Genomic DNA, 16580 nt, shown 5'->3' on the forward strand with positions numbered 1-16580 from the left:
TCCAACGATCTTCTCAGAAGACAGATTCTTTTTTGTTGTTGTATTTCTTCATTAGATTACTGTTCTAGAGATTTTACTTTTAAAATATATTTTTGGTTCGCCTCAGGGCCTTCTCTGAGTTTGACATCTCCACGAGGTCTTTCATTATGAAGGACCAGTTGTTCTCCTTTGAGTCTCATTTGGATGGTCATCCTAAACGTCGAAGATATTCACCTAGCGTTACATTTCAATTTCAATTTTTTTTACAGGATTAATTCCAGTATTGCTGCATTTCATGTTAAAGGCATTTGATATTAGAAATTGAAATTATATTTAGATATGTTTACATCGGGTATTATTTGTAACGATCTCACCTGTAACAATTTGTTATTTATATTTAGTCACAAGTAAAACTCATGAATAAAAATAAAAATAACATAGACATCAATATTTATTTCCTAATGACGAGAAAGGAGATATGTTGGCGTTTCCGGTGAAGAGTGTTGCTGCCTGTGTCGTCAGAGAGACCCGGAACTTGGTGACGTCTCGGAATAACAAAGATGGCTGGCGTAGGCAGCAGTAACTATTGGGAAGGTGAGAAACAAACGCACCCGAATGATAGCGAAACTGACATTATCATCATCGCCATGCTGGACATCTATAACAGATGAAGTGTATTTATTTATACAGATATTCTCCCTCTCAATGATACACTCGGGCTTGTAGCATTAGCTTCAGCATGCTAGCTAACGTGTCGCCGTGTAACTTCAAACTCGCTAAGAAGCTTTTAAATAGATGTCACGTCTCAGCATTCGCTTAAATCATTCCCAACATTGAGCTTTGTCTTATACTTGTGTGAATGCGGTTGTGTAAGGAACTTGTTACTACCGGGGAAGGTAGTCGGTACTTGGCCCAAGTTTTGGTTTCAAAATCTCAGACTCAAAAGTGTTATTGTTCTACATTTATTTATATACTAAAATGCGACATCACAAATTTCCCCTCAATGCATATTTGTTTGATGTTAAGCTATATATTTAAGCATGAAGTTTCTATTAAATACATAATCCTTATAAGATTGATTGATTTAAAGTTGTTGTTCTTTTTTGTTGTGCATGTGTCAGATCTGCGAAAGCAGGCGAGACAGACGGAGAATGAACTGGACATCAAGTTGGTTTCCTTCAGTAAACTGTGCACCAGCTACAACTCATCCAGAGATGGCCGCCGAGACACGTAAGATCCTTTTCATATTGGATCTGTTATTCCAAGGAGGTTGTGTTTACGCCAGCATCTGTCTGGCAATAGGTACTAGATACTTGATTCTCTGAGACTCCTGTCTTATGTGTCTTAATATTTTTAAGTATGTATTTTATTGGGTATTGTTTTGATTGTTTAAGCGCTTTGTGACCCTGGTCTGGAAAAGCGCTCCACAAATATAAATGACTTACTTACTTACTAATAACTAACAATCTGTCACATTATTTGCAAGACAAATACGACAGACAGAAATGGAGGTTGGATGTGCAACATAGGCTTAGGTGGAGGATGCTGACTTGCTGCTGATGAGAAGTTTAAAAACACAAATGCCAAAATGTGCATTCAATTGTACATTTAAGTTTTTTAGTAAAAATAAAAAGGGCATTAAAACATTTTAGGAAGTGGTGGATGTTTGACTGTCCAAAAAAGGCTACCATTTCCAAATGTAGTTCAACCTACCGCCTATTTAATCAGTATTCACCAATGATACCTGCCCAAAAAAACACACTTAAATTACTTTACACTCATTTGTGCAAACATGGGTTATCACTCTTTAAAATGATATCAATTGTCATGGGATGACTTCATATATTGCCAAATGATGGAGAACATGAAGCTTGACATTTATGCACAAGAGGCTCTCGTTTCCATACAGCAATTCATTTTTGCAACTTGTAATCAAGTTTTTATATAACTGTATTTGTAGGTTCTTTGTGTTATTGTTTTCTTTAATTTGCCAAGGGTCTTTTTAAATTCTTGTGTTTAAAATACAGATGAACAAGCCATTTAATGCAATGTTCCAAGAAACCACTAGATGTCACTAAATGTCCACATTTAAATCTCAAACCCAACCTGTCAATGTTTTCCTTTTTTTATTTGAAGGTCAGACACGACTCCACTATTAAACAACTCAACCCAAGACAGGATGTTCGACACGATGTCAGTGGAAATTGAGCAGTTGTTGGCGAAAGTAAGTAGACAGTGGAAGGTCAGGATCGTAAGATTATTTATTAGTCCATTTTCTGAAAGAACCCCATACTGAATGTCCTAATAGAATTATTGGTAAAACTCCCTGATTTTAATTTCTCTTTTTTAAATTAATTACTTGATGTTTTTAAAGCGCTCTAGTAATTTTTGTCTCATCAAGTTTTTATTTTTAAGCAATTTTCCCATGTACTGCTTACATGTTACACATACCATGTTCTCTCTTGATCAAATGATGACATCTTCATCCTATATTGTAAAGTTTTTGCTTTTGAACTTTTCATCATGAATCTTGTCTATAGTAAATATGAGCAGATTCTCTTACTCTCATGCTCATGGTTTCTTCATGTCGTATCTTTGCCATTGTTTTCCAGCTGACCGCGGTGAATGATAAGATGGTGGAGTACACAAACGGGCCGGGAACAGCTGCTCTTAACGCAGCACTCATGCACACACTTCAGAGACACAGAGACATCTTACAGGTTTGTTAACTAAATTGAAGTATAATGAGGTCCCCTCTTTATGGACAAAATCAGAAAGTCCTTTAGAGTGATAGTTCTCTCAAAATTTCCAAATTCACTCACTCTACTCACCCTCATGTAGACGAAGGGTTGGAATTATTTTCAGAGTAATCTGTTTCCTTATAGAGTATTCAACAAATATGCATGTTCATTTTAATTTAGCGACTGGAGCTCAGTGGTCTTTGTCTTCAACGATTAATCTGGTTGAAGCTTCAACACAAAATGGACATCACAGATGAGCACCATGGAGGTATTTGGGTGTTTTATGTAGGTAATGTCGGACTAAGACAACTGAGTGTCATTCGCTTTATTTATAAGGATATACATTTCTATTCCTATAAGGAAGTGATGACTCTGAAAATAATCCCAACCCTTGGTCGAAATGATAGTGAATAGAAAATGAGTGATGTTTGAATTTTCACTTTAAGGGATATTCTATGTCGTATTGTTATTTTAAACATGTACTTTAAAGAAATGCTTTTGATAAATCAACCGTATTATATTAATGGATATATTTTAAAACTTTTCTCCAGTTCTATGCCTTCATCTGTGATATTTCTTCTTTCGTTTTTTTTTCTTCTCAGGATTACACTCATGAATTCCATAAAACCAAAGGAAACTTCTTGGCGATCCGTGAAAGGGAAGACCTACTTGGATCAGTCCGGAAAGACATTGAGTGAGTTTGAATGCTTGTCTATAATCAGAGTATCAGAATCAGAATATGAAAGTTTTATTGCCAGTGTTGTAAACACGACATGGGTGAGAAACCAACGCATTTTTTGTGTTGTCAGTACACATAAAATAATGAATTAAGACGACACATAAAATAAGAAAAAGAAAAAGAAATCCAAGCACCAAAGCAGCCATTCTGCAGGAACCATCAACCTTATTCTTCATCAGCAAGACTTTTTGATCTTGATCTTAAGGTCATTATAATTTATTTGAAATTCACGCAATAATAATAGTTTTTTCTAAAGTACATTTTTTTAATGGTAATTAATTATGACCTTAAATGTTTTTGAATTGGAGTGATTGCTTAATCCTTTATTTTAACTTGGCATTGTCTAGATTAATGTTGACACTTTTGAAATTGATCAGTGCTTTAACCATGGTTTGAGAAAGTGAGTACTCTGTGTGATTGGCTGAATGATGTGATGTCTATTGAATCAAGCCAGGGGGCTCCAGCAGACCACGACTCTTACTGTCTGTTTGAAATGGCTTATTGATCTGGGAGACACAGCAGTGAGTGTACGGTGAAGCACTGCAGGATTCTCATTGATTTCCTGCATCCATCTAATATGCAGAGATGCTGCGGGCTGCCTTTCCAAGTCATTCATGTCCACCGGCCTGAATATAATATGAACTCCTACGTCCTAAGTACACAATTCCTTTATATTATTGGCAGAATCATTTGACCTTTGCTGTCTGAAGAGTGTCCACAACATACCTATAGAGCATGAATTGCAACCGATCATTAGCGCTACAAAGCATCACGACCCAACCCTGGAAAACCACGTTAATGATTCTAATGCAGACAAAACAGCTGACCTGCTGCTAAGCTTAATAATCATCATTGTCTCTCTCTGGCTGTTTAGAAGGAAACAAATCCCAGTAGGCTGTCGTTTATGGCTGATTAATTTAAGGATTTAAGTCAAGGGTGTCAAACTCAATCACGAGGAATATCCAAAATCATTTAATCGTCTAAGTCATTGGCCGAACAAAATGTTAATTTACCATGAAGTATGAGTCTGATTAGAATAATGTCTATATTGTTGGTGGCTCTATAGTAGATATCTCAATTATGTATGAGTATGTCTTCTTTTATCAAGATGGACATTAATCTACTTCTATATGTGAAATCTATCTGGCAGGCCACGTAAAATGACTTTGCACAGAATGCATTCAAGCAGACTTCTCTATAAATGTAAAAACTAATAATTTTCTAAGAGTGACTATAAAATCAATTATAATCCTGACCAGGATTTGGCCCACAGGCCTGCAGTTGAAAATGACTGACCAATTATGCCACTGCTATGTCTCTGTTTACAAGTAAGCGACTCTGGGTTTGTGATATGCAGCACATTGTAAAAAATATATTTCTAACAGACATGCAATACTATTTTGCAGCGACAGGGGGCGACAGTAAAGTTAATGACTCAAAGCGACATCAAGTCTCCCTTTTATCATTTATGTGTCATTTTTCATGCTGCACACAAATACTGTGATTGATTAACTAGAACAGAGTTCACCGTCTATTTATGGAAATGGCATAAATGGCTCCTGGGGGGAAAAAAAGACCACGATGCCTCCTCGCTCATTCACTGTGTTTGCACCATTCATAAAGCCATGAACCTGAGCTAAACCCTGTGCTCACCATTTCCTCTGCTTAGACTGTAAATGCCAGCAACAAAAATGACAAGAACGCCTGTGATTTACGCCGTTGCCCTTTTAAAACGCGTCACATGAGTGACGAGGACGTCTGACTCCCTGCAGGACCAACATCGCTGCTGAGATTTGCTAACATCAATGATGCTTGTATATACTTTTATTTTAAATAGGTTTTCTCTTTCTGACTCTAGTGTTGCCATGTTTCATCTCTGGATAATGCACCAGAAATTATGTGTTTTATAAGGAGCATATATTTGCTGGTTCACTCATTTACCCCTGCATTTTATCAACCCCCCCCCAGTAATAAGGTGGCAAAATGTTAAATGAGCAGAAACGATGCACAGCCATGAAGCGTCAGCTGTTCTAAGACTCTTGTTCTTATTAAATATGGAAGACCTTGATTCTCTAATTTAAGTCCTTACCACATGTTTTAATGCATTAAGAAACTTACAGTGTCAGCATTTTCTTATTGATATCAGCACAAAGTGTAGTGTTGGACTTTGTTTATTTACACAATTATTACCATGCATTTTTGTTAAACTTTTGTCTTCAATAATTCGAGTTCATGCATGTTACACTTCACATTCAAAACATTCAGTGTACCATAGCTTTCTTACAAAAGCCAAAAATGTTGTAACCAACTAGATCTGTGTGTTGTTGTTAGTCCGTCAGTGAAGTAGCTGGATAGATGGATAGAACTTTATTGATCCCCTTGGAAAAATCTATTTTTGGAAATTGGTATTAATAAGTTAATATTATTAATAATAAAAAATATGCACATTTTTCTAACTGTATTGCACTGAAATATTTGCATTTACTTAAATAAAGTTTATCCATCTATCTATTTACTTGCTTTCTACTAGATCCAGGAGTCTTATAAATGTATGCATTAAACATATTTTACTATTAAAGGGTCCTAAATATGTTTTAAGATTGCAGAGCATTAAGTTATTTTTTTTTATTTTTTTTGTACTTGATCGACAAAATGATTTATTTTCTCCTCCTCTCTCTAGTTTAAACCAAAACCGACATGGCAGCATTATAAACTGCAGTAAACACTGTTTAGTACCATACAGGTTAAGTAATAACAGAGATATCAACAATCTGCTGACTACATTGTTTTATTCAATGAGGGTAAAGATTGTATTAGAAAGATTATTGATTAATTGTGCTTTACCGTGGTAAGAAATCTCTGCTAATACAGTTGTGTCTCTTCCTAGGACATACAAAAGTGGCTCTGGGATCAACAACAGAAGAACAGAACTGTTTCTAAAGGAACACGAGCACCTGAGAAAGTAAGTCATGTTTTGCCTATTTTATTCCATTTGTTGGTCTTTCATTTTTTTCCTCTTGTATTTTACTCAACAGTGTGTCTCTTACGAAACGCATAATATGAGTTGGTGGCAGAGATTTGTTCCCCTGGGTCTTGAAATGACCTGCATGTTATGCATCTGTCATCCAAAAAGTGATTAACGTGTCAAATTAATGTAATTAAATTATGCTACAAACAAGAAGAAAACGGGTTTTCTCCAAGCGTAGCAATTTCAGTTCAATTCATATGCAATTTTGCAAGCGGTGTACATAGTTTTTGGCAGCGTAGCAGTGGTGGCCGGGATCATTTATCTTCATGGCACCTCGGCTGGCTGCAGTGAAGCATCCATTCAAATACACTGTAGAAACTCACCAATGTTCCTGCTTTTTTCTCTTATTCTTTTCAACAAAAAATTAAACTTTTACTCAACAGACGAAAAAAAAAAACAACCCAATGAGTCAATGTGAATTTTCAACTACAAATAATTCCAATTGGCTGTCTTTTCTGGATTACAAACAAACATGAGTCTGCAAACTGTTTACCTGTGGCAAGGAGACCCTGAGTGGAAAATAAAAATGGCTGTCAGCAGGAGTCTGTGCGACACTCGTGCATCTAAATAATGATGAATTCTCTGCTGGGCGGCTTTTTAACTTGCTGAGGGTTTTAGTATGGCATTGGAGAAACACACGACAGCTTGATTGATTGTGTTCTTATTTTAGTCTTCAAAGTGCACCATTTTCTCCTGTATTCATAAAAAAGATTGCAGTTTTTGTTGCGTATAAGGATAATTCAGCAAATTAGTTTTTCTAAGGGCGCTTAACTTGTTAGAATTTTGTTTTACACATTTTTGTTCAGATGATTTATACAGAAAAACAATTGTATTGGATATCATATTTTACTTGATAAAATATTTGTCTTTATTTTTGTTGTTTTATATCAAAACATCTGATTAAGACGAATCATATAAATATAATGTATAAATATATTTTACTACAAAATGAACTCAAATAGAAAAAATAAATAAGGGGTGTAAAACTCTGAGTCATAATCCAATAAATACATTGTCTTTTCATTATTAGAGTTTTGATATATCTTAGTGATCTCAATACTTCAAGTTTCTTCTGCATTGTTGTTGACATCATTAATGCTTGTTTTCTTATCTTATCTCAAACACTTCCATCTCTATAGGTCACAATATCTGCATGAGAATTTGACATATGCTGTTTTCATGATTATTGTATAATATTTGTGTAAATACTTAAATAAGTAATTTATAACTTTATTTATGAGCTACTAAATTGAATATATATATTGCCACAAAAATATTTAAAAGTTATCATTCAAACGTTCTATGGTTTCATTGAGTGGTCTAGGAGGTTTTTGTCATGTTTGTTTGTACACTGAGAGATTATAGGTTGACAAGAGCCTTTAAAGAGGATTTTTATCTTAAACGGTTTGCCTTTCGGTTAAATAAAAGAAGTGCAGGGGAAGTAAAGATGAGGTAACTTGATAAGGGTGAAGAGATTGATTTGAATATAAAGAAGTTAGAAATTACAAGTGAAGGTTGGTGTGTCATTAGCGATATGATCTGTGGTCCATCTGACGAAAGTGCAATCCGCTTGAATCTGGATGGGATGGAAGACGATAACAACTGCATCAAAGCTGAGTCAGAGAAGCGACTCTCCATTCCGATCCAGTCCAATTGATCAGCCGTTCCGGTAATAAAGTTATCCCATTGAACCACATCCCATATTACTAGGCTTTCCCTGATCATTACAAAGATTGGAGGAGGGAAAGGACGTTGGTCGCGAGGCTCGAGTTGCACTTTATTGATCCTGTTACAGCCATAAAACTACAAAGAGAGACTGAAGCAAAAAGGGCGTGAACATGATTGTAGCTAAAGCATCATGTTGATGTTTGACGTTTGGACAATCAACTGATGAAAGAAGAAAGTAAAATTGTTTAGCTCAAAGTTTCTTTGTTATTGTTTAATTTTGATACTCAACCTATTTGATTTATTTATTCTATGTCCTTTCCTTTTGCCCCTGAATATATTGATTATGTCCATGACTTAAAGTAATGGATTTTGTTTGACAATTTATGTGTAGCAGTTTCCTTTGTTAAAAAAAAAATTAGATTATGCTCCTGTCCTTTCTTTTTTTAATGTATAAGAGCATTTTTAGTCCCAAAATGATTGTTACTACGGCCTGGTGCATATCTGTTGTCATTATATCTGTAATTTATATGTCTTTAATTGTTCCGATCTCCCGCTCTTTCAAGTTGGTAGTTGAGTGTTGTTTTCCCATCTGTTTGCCATAAAGGTCAATGCTCATGAATAATGTAGAGAAAAAGGAAGGGAAGGTCCATTAAAAGTTTGACGAGGAAAGACTAATGGTACTGGTCACACTGACAAGACTTCCTGTTGTGTAAGCCACGGAAGACTAGGAGAATCTTCAAAGAATTTTCATAGGAGGATAATGCTCATTTGCCGAGAGAAGTGTAATTAAGATTTCATCTTCTTTTCCCTTTGAGATAAATGTAATGTTAAATGTGGGGAAAGGAAGTGCTTTAAAGTTTTTTTTCTCCATTAGAGTGCTACAAATGTAGTTGGCCTCTTTCCTCTCTTCGTATGGATCACTTCATTTTAATGAAATAGACTAGACAAATCAACAGCTGCAATTTTTGTCATTATTTTCTTTCTCAGTTCTGTGTTCTGCGGCCCTCCATGCATTGAGGGCGGACATATTGGAATCTGTTTTTGTTCATTGTCAGGTGGTTAAATAATAAATCGCATCAAATGTTGCTTCCATAGCTTTGATTAAATAGTTACGATGGAACAAATTTCTTAAATTAAATAACTCTCAAAATTAGGCACGATATATTGCGACATTTTCTTTTTATTCCCAATACCGTAACGATATTAGATAGCAATATCTAAAAAAACAATCTTGAAATAACATTTTATTTTAATTCAAAGTTATTTGAATTTTAGTAAGTGTGTGTATAAAAGACAATCATTTAATGTTTTAGTTTACAATTAACACTCAAATATTCACTGCGTTTATTAATTTGTGCGGTGCAATTAAACCTCTGGCCACTAGTCGGCAACCTTCGTAATTTCCTGTAATGTCGTAATGACTCCTTCTCAGCTTCTAAAACAAAGTTTTTAGTTGAACACTGACAGACACTGGATATTGCATGTTTCTCCAGCTTTTTTGAGACTGTTAATGCACTTCATTATTAATTTAAGTTTACATTTGTTTGGTAATATTTTGAGAATCAAGTATTTGCCCATTTCTTTGCTGTAAAAGCCTGAAAATCTTTTTTTTTTCTTAAAAAAAGTAAAAATATTGTTGTAACTACAGTATCACAAAATATTGCAATATATTGTATTGACACACATGTATCGTGATTCGTATCGCCTGATCCTTGCCAATACACATCACTAGACAAAATCACAGTGAAACCACACGAAAATCTATAAAACATCAAAATATAAAACTAATTGACTTCTGGTGGTCCCCAGTTGAATTTGAGGACCCTAACTTAAAGGTTCTGATGGATTACATTCTGAACTTGGAGGAAATAAACGTATGCATAGAACTGGTTTGGAGTTTTCCTTGTGCTGTCAGCAGAAGCCATTAGTATTTAGAAAGGGATTTTAGTTTTTGGCAACAATACTTGCATATCTCCTAACGTTAACATATGGTATGAGAAAACGCAAACATAATGTATCGTTTTAATAATTCCACAGGGTTGGTTAATATCCATCAAAGCATCTGGACCAAAGATTTAGTTTTATTGCAACCTCCCTGTTGCAATCCTGATCGACTTAGTGGGTTTAAAATTGTTTTTTCCCCCTCATCTCTGTTTTATTATTCTAAATGCACTCTAGTTGTTCAATGTTTTATTGGCCTTAGTGCGTCTCCCCGCTGAATACTGATTGTTTCTGAAAAGCAAACTGCTTTACCCGAACCACAAAGAAAGTCTTTGGTCGAGTCTGAGGTCGTCTGTCAAATAAACGAAACTTGCATTTTAAATTGAAACTGATTGATTTGACAAAACCCTTTGCTATTTCACTCAAGTTCTCTAATATATGAGTCTATGGAAAGGATGGAACTGACCAAGAGGAAAGAAAGTGGCTCACTTAACGCCAAACTGCATGTACTTGCACAAGATTGCAGAGTCGGCTTTACCGTCACTGCTGTGGTTGTAGATGATGAGAACAATGCATAAATCCTCCTGCCAATCTCACTCCTGCACACACACTTATGGAATAAGACCAGGCCATGGGTTGCGGTGTCTCTTACTTCTGATTTATGAGCGGGACACCATGATCTGACAGACAGTCATTCCTTCATTTCATTTACATAATAATGCAATTTTCATAGATCTGCTTCTACTTTTTTAAGAAAATAGTTTATTGTTGTCATGTTTGAAAAATGATGGCGCTCCCTTTCTTTATATGTTCTATTTCAATCACTCGAACAAGAGATCCATCTGTCCGAAGCCCGTCAAGTGAGTTATTCTTTTCTTGTGAAGGAAAGACGGGATGTAATTTACAGTCCGCTGCTAAATTGTATTGCAGGGTTTGTGTTGTCGGCAGAAATCCAGGAACATTTGGACGCTTGGCTGCTATGTAATGGCTTACCTTGCCTGCGAGGACGAAGCTGTTGAAGAATGTTTGCTAAATCAACCTTTACTAATCTCAGATTGTAGATTGACCATCTTGTGAGCAGGCGTATTGTTCCTGTTGGAGGGATTTAACAATATACACTATTACATATCATGAAATATCCATTTAAACAGTTAATTTAAACAGGATTTATCTGCATACAAAGCTGTTGCAGATAAAAATAAAGGGTTTTCCCTCAGAGGTCTCAAAGCATCTGTTAGCTGCACCAGCCAACTGTTATCTCAGCATACACAAAACATTCTCAACCTGTTTCTGTCATCTATCCATATTGATGGACTAGAATGTAATTAAGTGTAAAACTCTACTTGTTATTTTTTGCATTGTTGGTATCTATTTGGTAATAGCTTTCCTTTGCATAAGAAATGTGATGAATATCAACTGGCTTGAAAAGATATAAAGCAAATGTGATACTGAAACTTGTCGCAATAGATTTTAAATAAAATTGTTTACATTTTAAGAGAAAATGGAACTTGTTAGTCTAGAACATTGGTGTTAAACTTGATCACACAGGGCACCAACATTTTTTTTTTCAAGTCAAGGTTTACGGGCAAAAAATAATATAAATTTAAAAACTGTCTTTGGAAATTTTGGAAAGTCTATAATAGATCCCTTATCTTATCTGAAACACCAACGATCTTAATAGGTCAACATTTCTCTATGTTGATTTTGAGCGACCATCCAACGGGCCACATATAAATAAATTGGCAGGCCAGATTTGTCCAACGGGCCTTGAGTTTTGAAACCTTTACTAGAATCTACACCTTTAACCACTCTCTCCTTTCTTTCCTTCTCTTTAGCTCTGACCGACTGATGGATGACACAATAAGGTATCGTGACTTTTCATTGTGTAAGATGAACTTTTGCGTCTAATCTTCTCGGCCTTCATTAAGTCGCTCGAACACCTCGGTGTGTGTGTGTTTCTGCAGCTCATTATGTCACAGACCGTTGTTTCAATTTCACTCTCGGCTAACGTTCTGTGTTCAATGTACCTCAACTTGACACCGGAATGAAACATGCATAACCCAAGGCAAACGTGTTACCGTAGCAACGATCCAAGATACACAGTGCACTGTGTAGGACACACTCTGAATCGATACACTTTTTGTTTTTACAAATTCTTCCCTTTAGACTTACATTTCTTTTCAATTTCCTGGTAAGTGCAAATGAGGTCTTTCTATTTTCACCGCCTTCCAAAAATGATTTTTAATCAGTTGGAATCTTTTATTTCACTTCCAACCTCTGATCATTTATTTTTCTTCCCCAATTAAATGTTTCTATAATCTTCTCATTCTGGAAATGGCGTAATTCATCCCGTTAATGGAAGGATAAGAGTCCTGCAGCTTCTTTCTTTTATGCATGTCCTTGGTAACTTTTTTACATCACTTCTTTTCCCTCTTTCCACACCAGTAATTTTATTACCATTTCAATCTATTCCTCTATTTTATATGCTGATACTTCTTTTTAAATATGCCCCCGGTGACTTTATCTTTTCTGTCGAATCATTTAATCATTTGGATTTCGGTTACATAAAAGATTTAATAGTAGCTTTCCTTATTTTGGTTTTTGCTTCATTTAAAATAAATCTAAATAAAAACGTATACATAAGTTTCAGGCTGTATCAATGCAAATATAAATAGTTTTGCATCTCAAATAATGTTTTATTTTTATCATAGTTCTTTCATGGTTCATACTTCAAAATATTGTTTTTTAAATAAGTCGTTATTTAAAATTGACATGCAAATAATACAGCAAAATGGCAGCATTTGTCCTCTGCAGCTAAAAAAATGAAATCCCGGGGCTGCCTGAGGACGAGAGGATACAGTCGATAACAGCTGATGTTTAGGCTTTCGTTTAATTTAGAAATAATGACAGCAGTTACGACTTGTCAAAATTTGTACGGTCTGAAAATTCAACAAAACTACAAAGTTTCACTAATCGGACAGTACAATACCACAAATATATTCTTGTTCCTATAGTATCACAATTTATCGTATCATTGCTGTTTTGTGATGTGCATCGTATCGCCAGATTCTGGACATTAAACCCCTACTAGTCTGACTGTATCCGACCTGAAAAGAACCACCGAAGGTCTTGCGTAACTCTGCCTTCCCTGGCACATATTGATGATGAGAGTGATCGCTATTATTAGCTATATTTACAACTCGCACCACCCTGGTCCACAAATGAATCTTCCTGACGGCTCTCTAAATTCTCATGAGCTGGTAAACGTTGAGAGAAAAGCGGTTGGATGTTGTCAGCAAAAGTGTTGGTGCCTGACAGAGGAGAACATGATCCCCACATGCTGCTTCACGCCAAGACTGCAGACTCTCACCTCAGCATCCCTCACCCACAGAAAGATGCCATGCTCGCCCACCTACGCTCTCCTGCCAGCCTTCGCAAAAACAAACTATTTTCGTCCGAGCTTTCGTGTTCACTAGCATTTGTTCTTTTTCATTCCTCAGTGTTATAAATTATTAGACCTGATTTCAATGTCTTAAAGCTTCAAGTAAATAGTCAATCAAATAAGTGCACTGTGTAAATTTAGAATACATATTGCTGTGGCTACAAGACAGCTGTTGCTGCCATCTGGTAAAGCTGCTGTTGCATCATTAGCAGGAATAAGATGTTCATTTCCTCTCTTCCTCTCTTGAAATGATACGATTCTGAAGTCTCTCCTGAAATTTTAAAAGTCTGCCTGGAGGTTGTCTATTGATTACTGTGTGTAAGAGATGCCAGAGGAGGACGAAACTATGCCTGCCAAGTGCCCTGATGCACTTTCCTGATAGGAAAGTTGCTGAGGCCCAAGTTTGGATGAGAGAAAGCTACGATATAACAGCAGTTCTATACATTCCTTTGATTAGCCAAAGCACAATTGTGCCATTTCACTGAAACTATTGAATATTTGCACGTCAAATAAACGTGTGGTCACCAGGTTGCCTTTGATTTAATGTAGTCAATGTCTTGTCAATTCTCATGTATGCTGTGTCTCTTCAGTATCGCCATGGCGACCAAGGAGAACATGACGTCGCAGCGTGGAATGTTGAAGTCTATACAGAGCAAAGTCAACACGTTGGCCAGTATCCTTGGAAACGTTACTAGTTTTTATTGGTGATGAGGCTTCATGAAACGGTTGATGAGGTATCATGATACCGTGTCTTCATTTTGAAACACCACTAGATGTCACTATAAGTTTGAAAATTCTGCCAGGTTTCTTTGAATTAGTTGATCAGAGCCAAAGATTATAAATCAGAGAGTGCCATCTAGTGGTCTTTCAAAATGAAGACACTGTATCATGATACCTACTCAACTGTTTCATGAAGCCTCATCAACACTCGTTTCTAGTAGTAACTTAAAAATGGATCTAAATATTGATCTTCATCATTAAGTTTGCCAGTTCCTGAACCATTTCCTCAGACCGTTTCCCGGCCATCAACAATCTCATCCAGCGGGTCAACCTGAGGAAGCGGCGCGACTCCCTCATCCTCGGCGCAGTGATCGGCGGCTGCACCATCCTACTCCTGCTCTACGCCCTCCACTGAGCAGCTGGAGCTTTTTAAGGATGATCTTTTTGTATTTTGAAGGGGATTAAGTCGATCCCTCTCAAGACCTCGAAGGCTCTGGAGCAGAAGAACGTCAGGCTGATGCAGATCCGCAGCATTAACTGTCATTCTGAGCTCATAAACTTGTATTCTGCTCCAGGACAGTTGGAGCGTCGACGACACGCTTCTGTTCACACCGGGATGGAACAAAAGTACAAAAAAAAGACTTTTTTTTAAATGCATTTGGAACTTCTGGAGAGCGACGGGAGGATTCATTATCATTTCTCTGCAGGTGGAAGTTTCTTTAGTTCAATGGTATTTTCAATTCATACATTGGATCATCGATAGGCTTGTAAATTTCAATAATTAAATTATTCATATCTACATATACAATTGTGTCCAGCAGTTGAAACTTAACTCCTTGTCAACAAGGCGGCAGAAAGTACTTATCGTTCATTTTTATTATTTTATCTTGTTCAATGAATAAAAATGTTCTAAATCTTTTCACTGTGTTTCACTTTGATATACAATTTTTATGCCCATTTTAGGATATATAATAATCTTATAATCCATTCAAAATATCAATTATAAGTAAATCTTTTGACATTTGAAACTCCATTAACCCTGATGATACAGTCCAAGTGATTTTCTGTATTAATTTTCATTCTAGGTGTTAACCTCAGGTGGTGCAACATTAAAGTCACACGAAAGGATGTTCAACACATGCCTGAAGAGTTAATCTACTGATTTCAGGTAATTTCCGAGAAGCAACATCCGATTTAAAAAAAATGTATAAAAGTGCCGCAGTTCATTCGGTGTCCACTTGAGGCTGGTTGCAGAAAGACCGAAGTCAAAAACACATTTCCTCATCATTGCAACCCTGGATCCAAATCCAAATCAGTTAATAACACTGTATAATGAGCATAAGTGGTGAGAAAAGAACATCCATTTAATGGGCAGAAATCTCGAGCAGAACCAGACTCGTTGTGAATGGTAATTTGAGGTGACATGCTGGGAGAAGGAGGTGGAGAAAAGAAAAAAACGACTTAGTAGTTCTGATCAGTAACCTTTTGAATTTGGTTAAGATCCTTTGGAAGCACAAACAATGGTGTCTGTTTTATTCTGCTGATGTCGACTTATTTCCTCCTACTTAAATCCTCAGTGACTTTATTACACCTGAGCTTCGGGGCTTTTATCAGATTCATCTCTTCTCGTTTCCAAACATTTGCACTCAAGCTGCCGTCTATAGATCGCTGCACAGACTTGCAATCTATAAAGCTACAAATCCACATGTTGCTCTAACAAACATCCTCACCTCAGTATTACAACAAATGTTTTTTATTAAACTATGTCTTATCTATTTGACATTCGTCAGCTAGCTCTTTATTTTGCCGTATCTTCGTTCCTTATGCGTGCTTTTAATTTTATCCTTCCATCCTCTTAACAGCTTGTTTTGTCAAATCTTTGGGACCCGAGGACCTACTGAAGTTCATATTTTTTTTTTTATATCTTTACATTTTTTTTGCTGTTGCTGAAGCATATCCCAGCCAGTTGAAGGCAGGAGTTGAGGGACACTCTGGAAAGGAAGCTAGTCTATCTTCAGGCAAACGACTTTTCCTAATTAAATAAACCAGAGTTGCATAAAGATAGAATCAACATTTTCTTTTTTTATTGAAGTTTTTCTTAATCATACCTTTTTTCTTTAACTCTTTCTGCCACGTTTTTCTCACAACACATGTAAACATTAAATCTTTGAACCAATCTCTTGTTTTTTGGATGAAGGTCAAACACACTTTTCGTTGTTATGTTGCTTCTTAACGTTGCTCATGCTATGAACCTTTTCTTGTTTCCCTTGCATGACATGTACCGGATCATAGTTGTCCTTCTCTTGTTTAGAACTAGTGATG

The 16580-nt window shown here is 36.2% G+C and overlaps 1 protein-coding gene across 1 annotated transcript; it reads left to right on the plus strand.

Annotated features, from left to right (window-relative positions):
- The first annotated feature begins 492 nt into the window (after window positions 1–492).
- gosr1 (golgi SNAP receptor complex member 1) lies at window positions 493–15177 on the plus strand. The gene is made up of 9 exons (XM_087795396.1): window positions 493–573; window positions 1101–1209; window positions 2116–2203; window positions 2592–2699; window positions 3323–3414; window positions 6347–6421; window positions 11932–11961; window positions 14129–14211; window positions 14549–15177. The coding sequence occupies exons 1-9, from the start codon at window positions 540–542 to the stop codon at window positions 14671–14673; spliced, it is 744 nt and encodes a 247-aa protein (XP_087651522.1). The 5' UTR covers window positions 493–539; the 3' UTR covers window positions 14674–15177.
- The last annotated feature ends 1403 nt before the right edge of the window (window positions 15178–16580 follow it).

The sequence above is a fragment of the Callionymus lyra genome, chromosome 7, assembly GCF_982586985.1.
Source record: "Callionymus lyra chromosome 7, fCalLyr1.hap1.1, whole genome shotgun sequence".
NCBI lineage: Eukaryota > Metazoa > Chordata > Actinopteri > Syngnathiformes > Callionymidae > Callionymus > Callionymus lyra.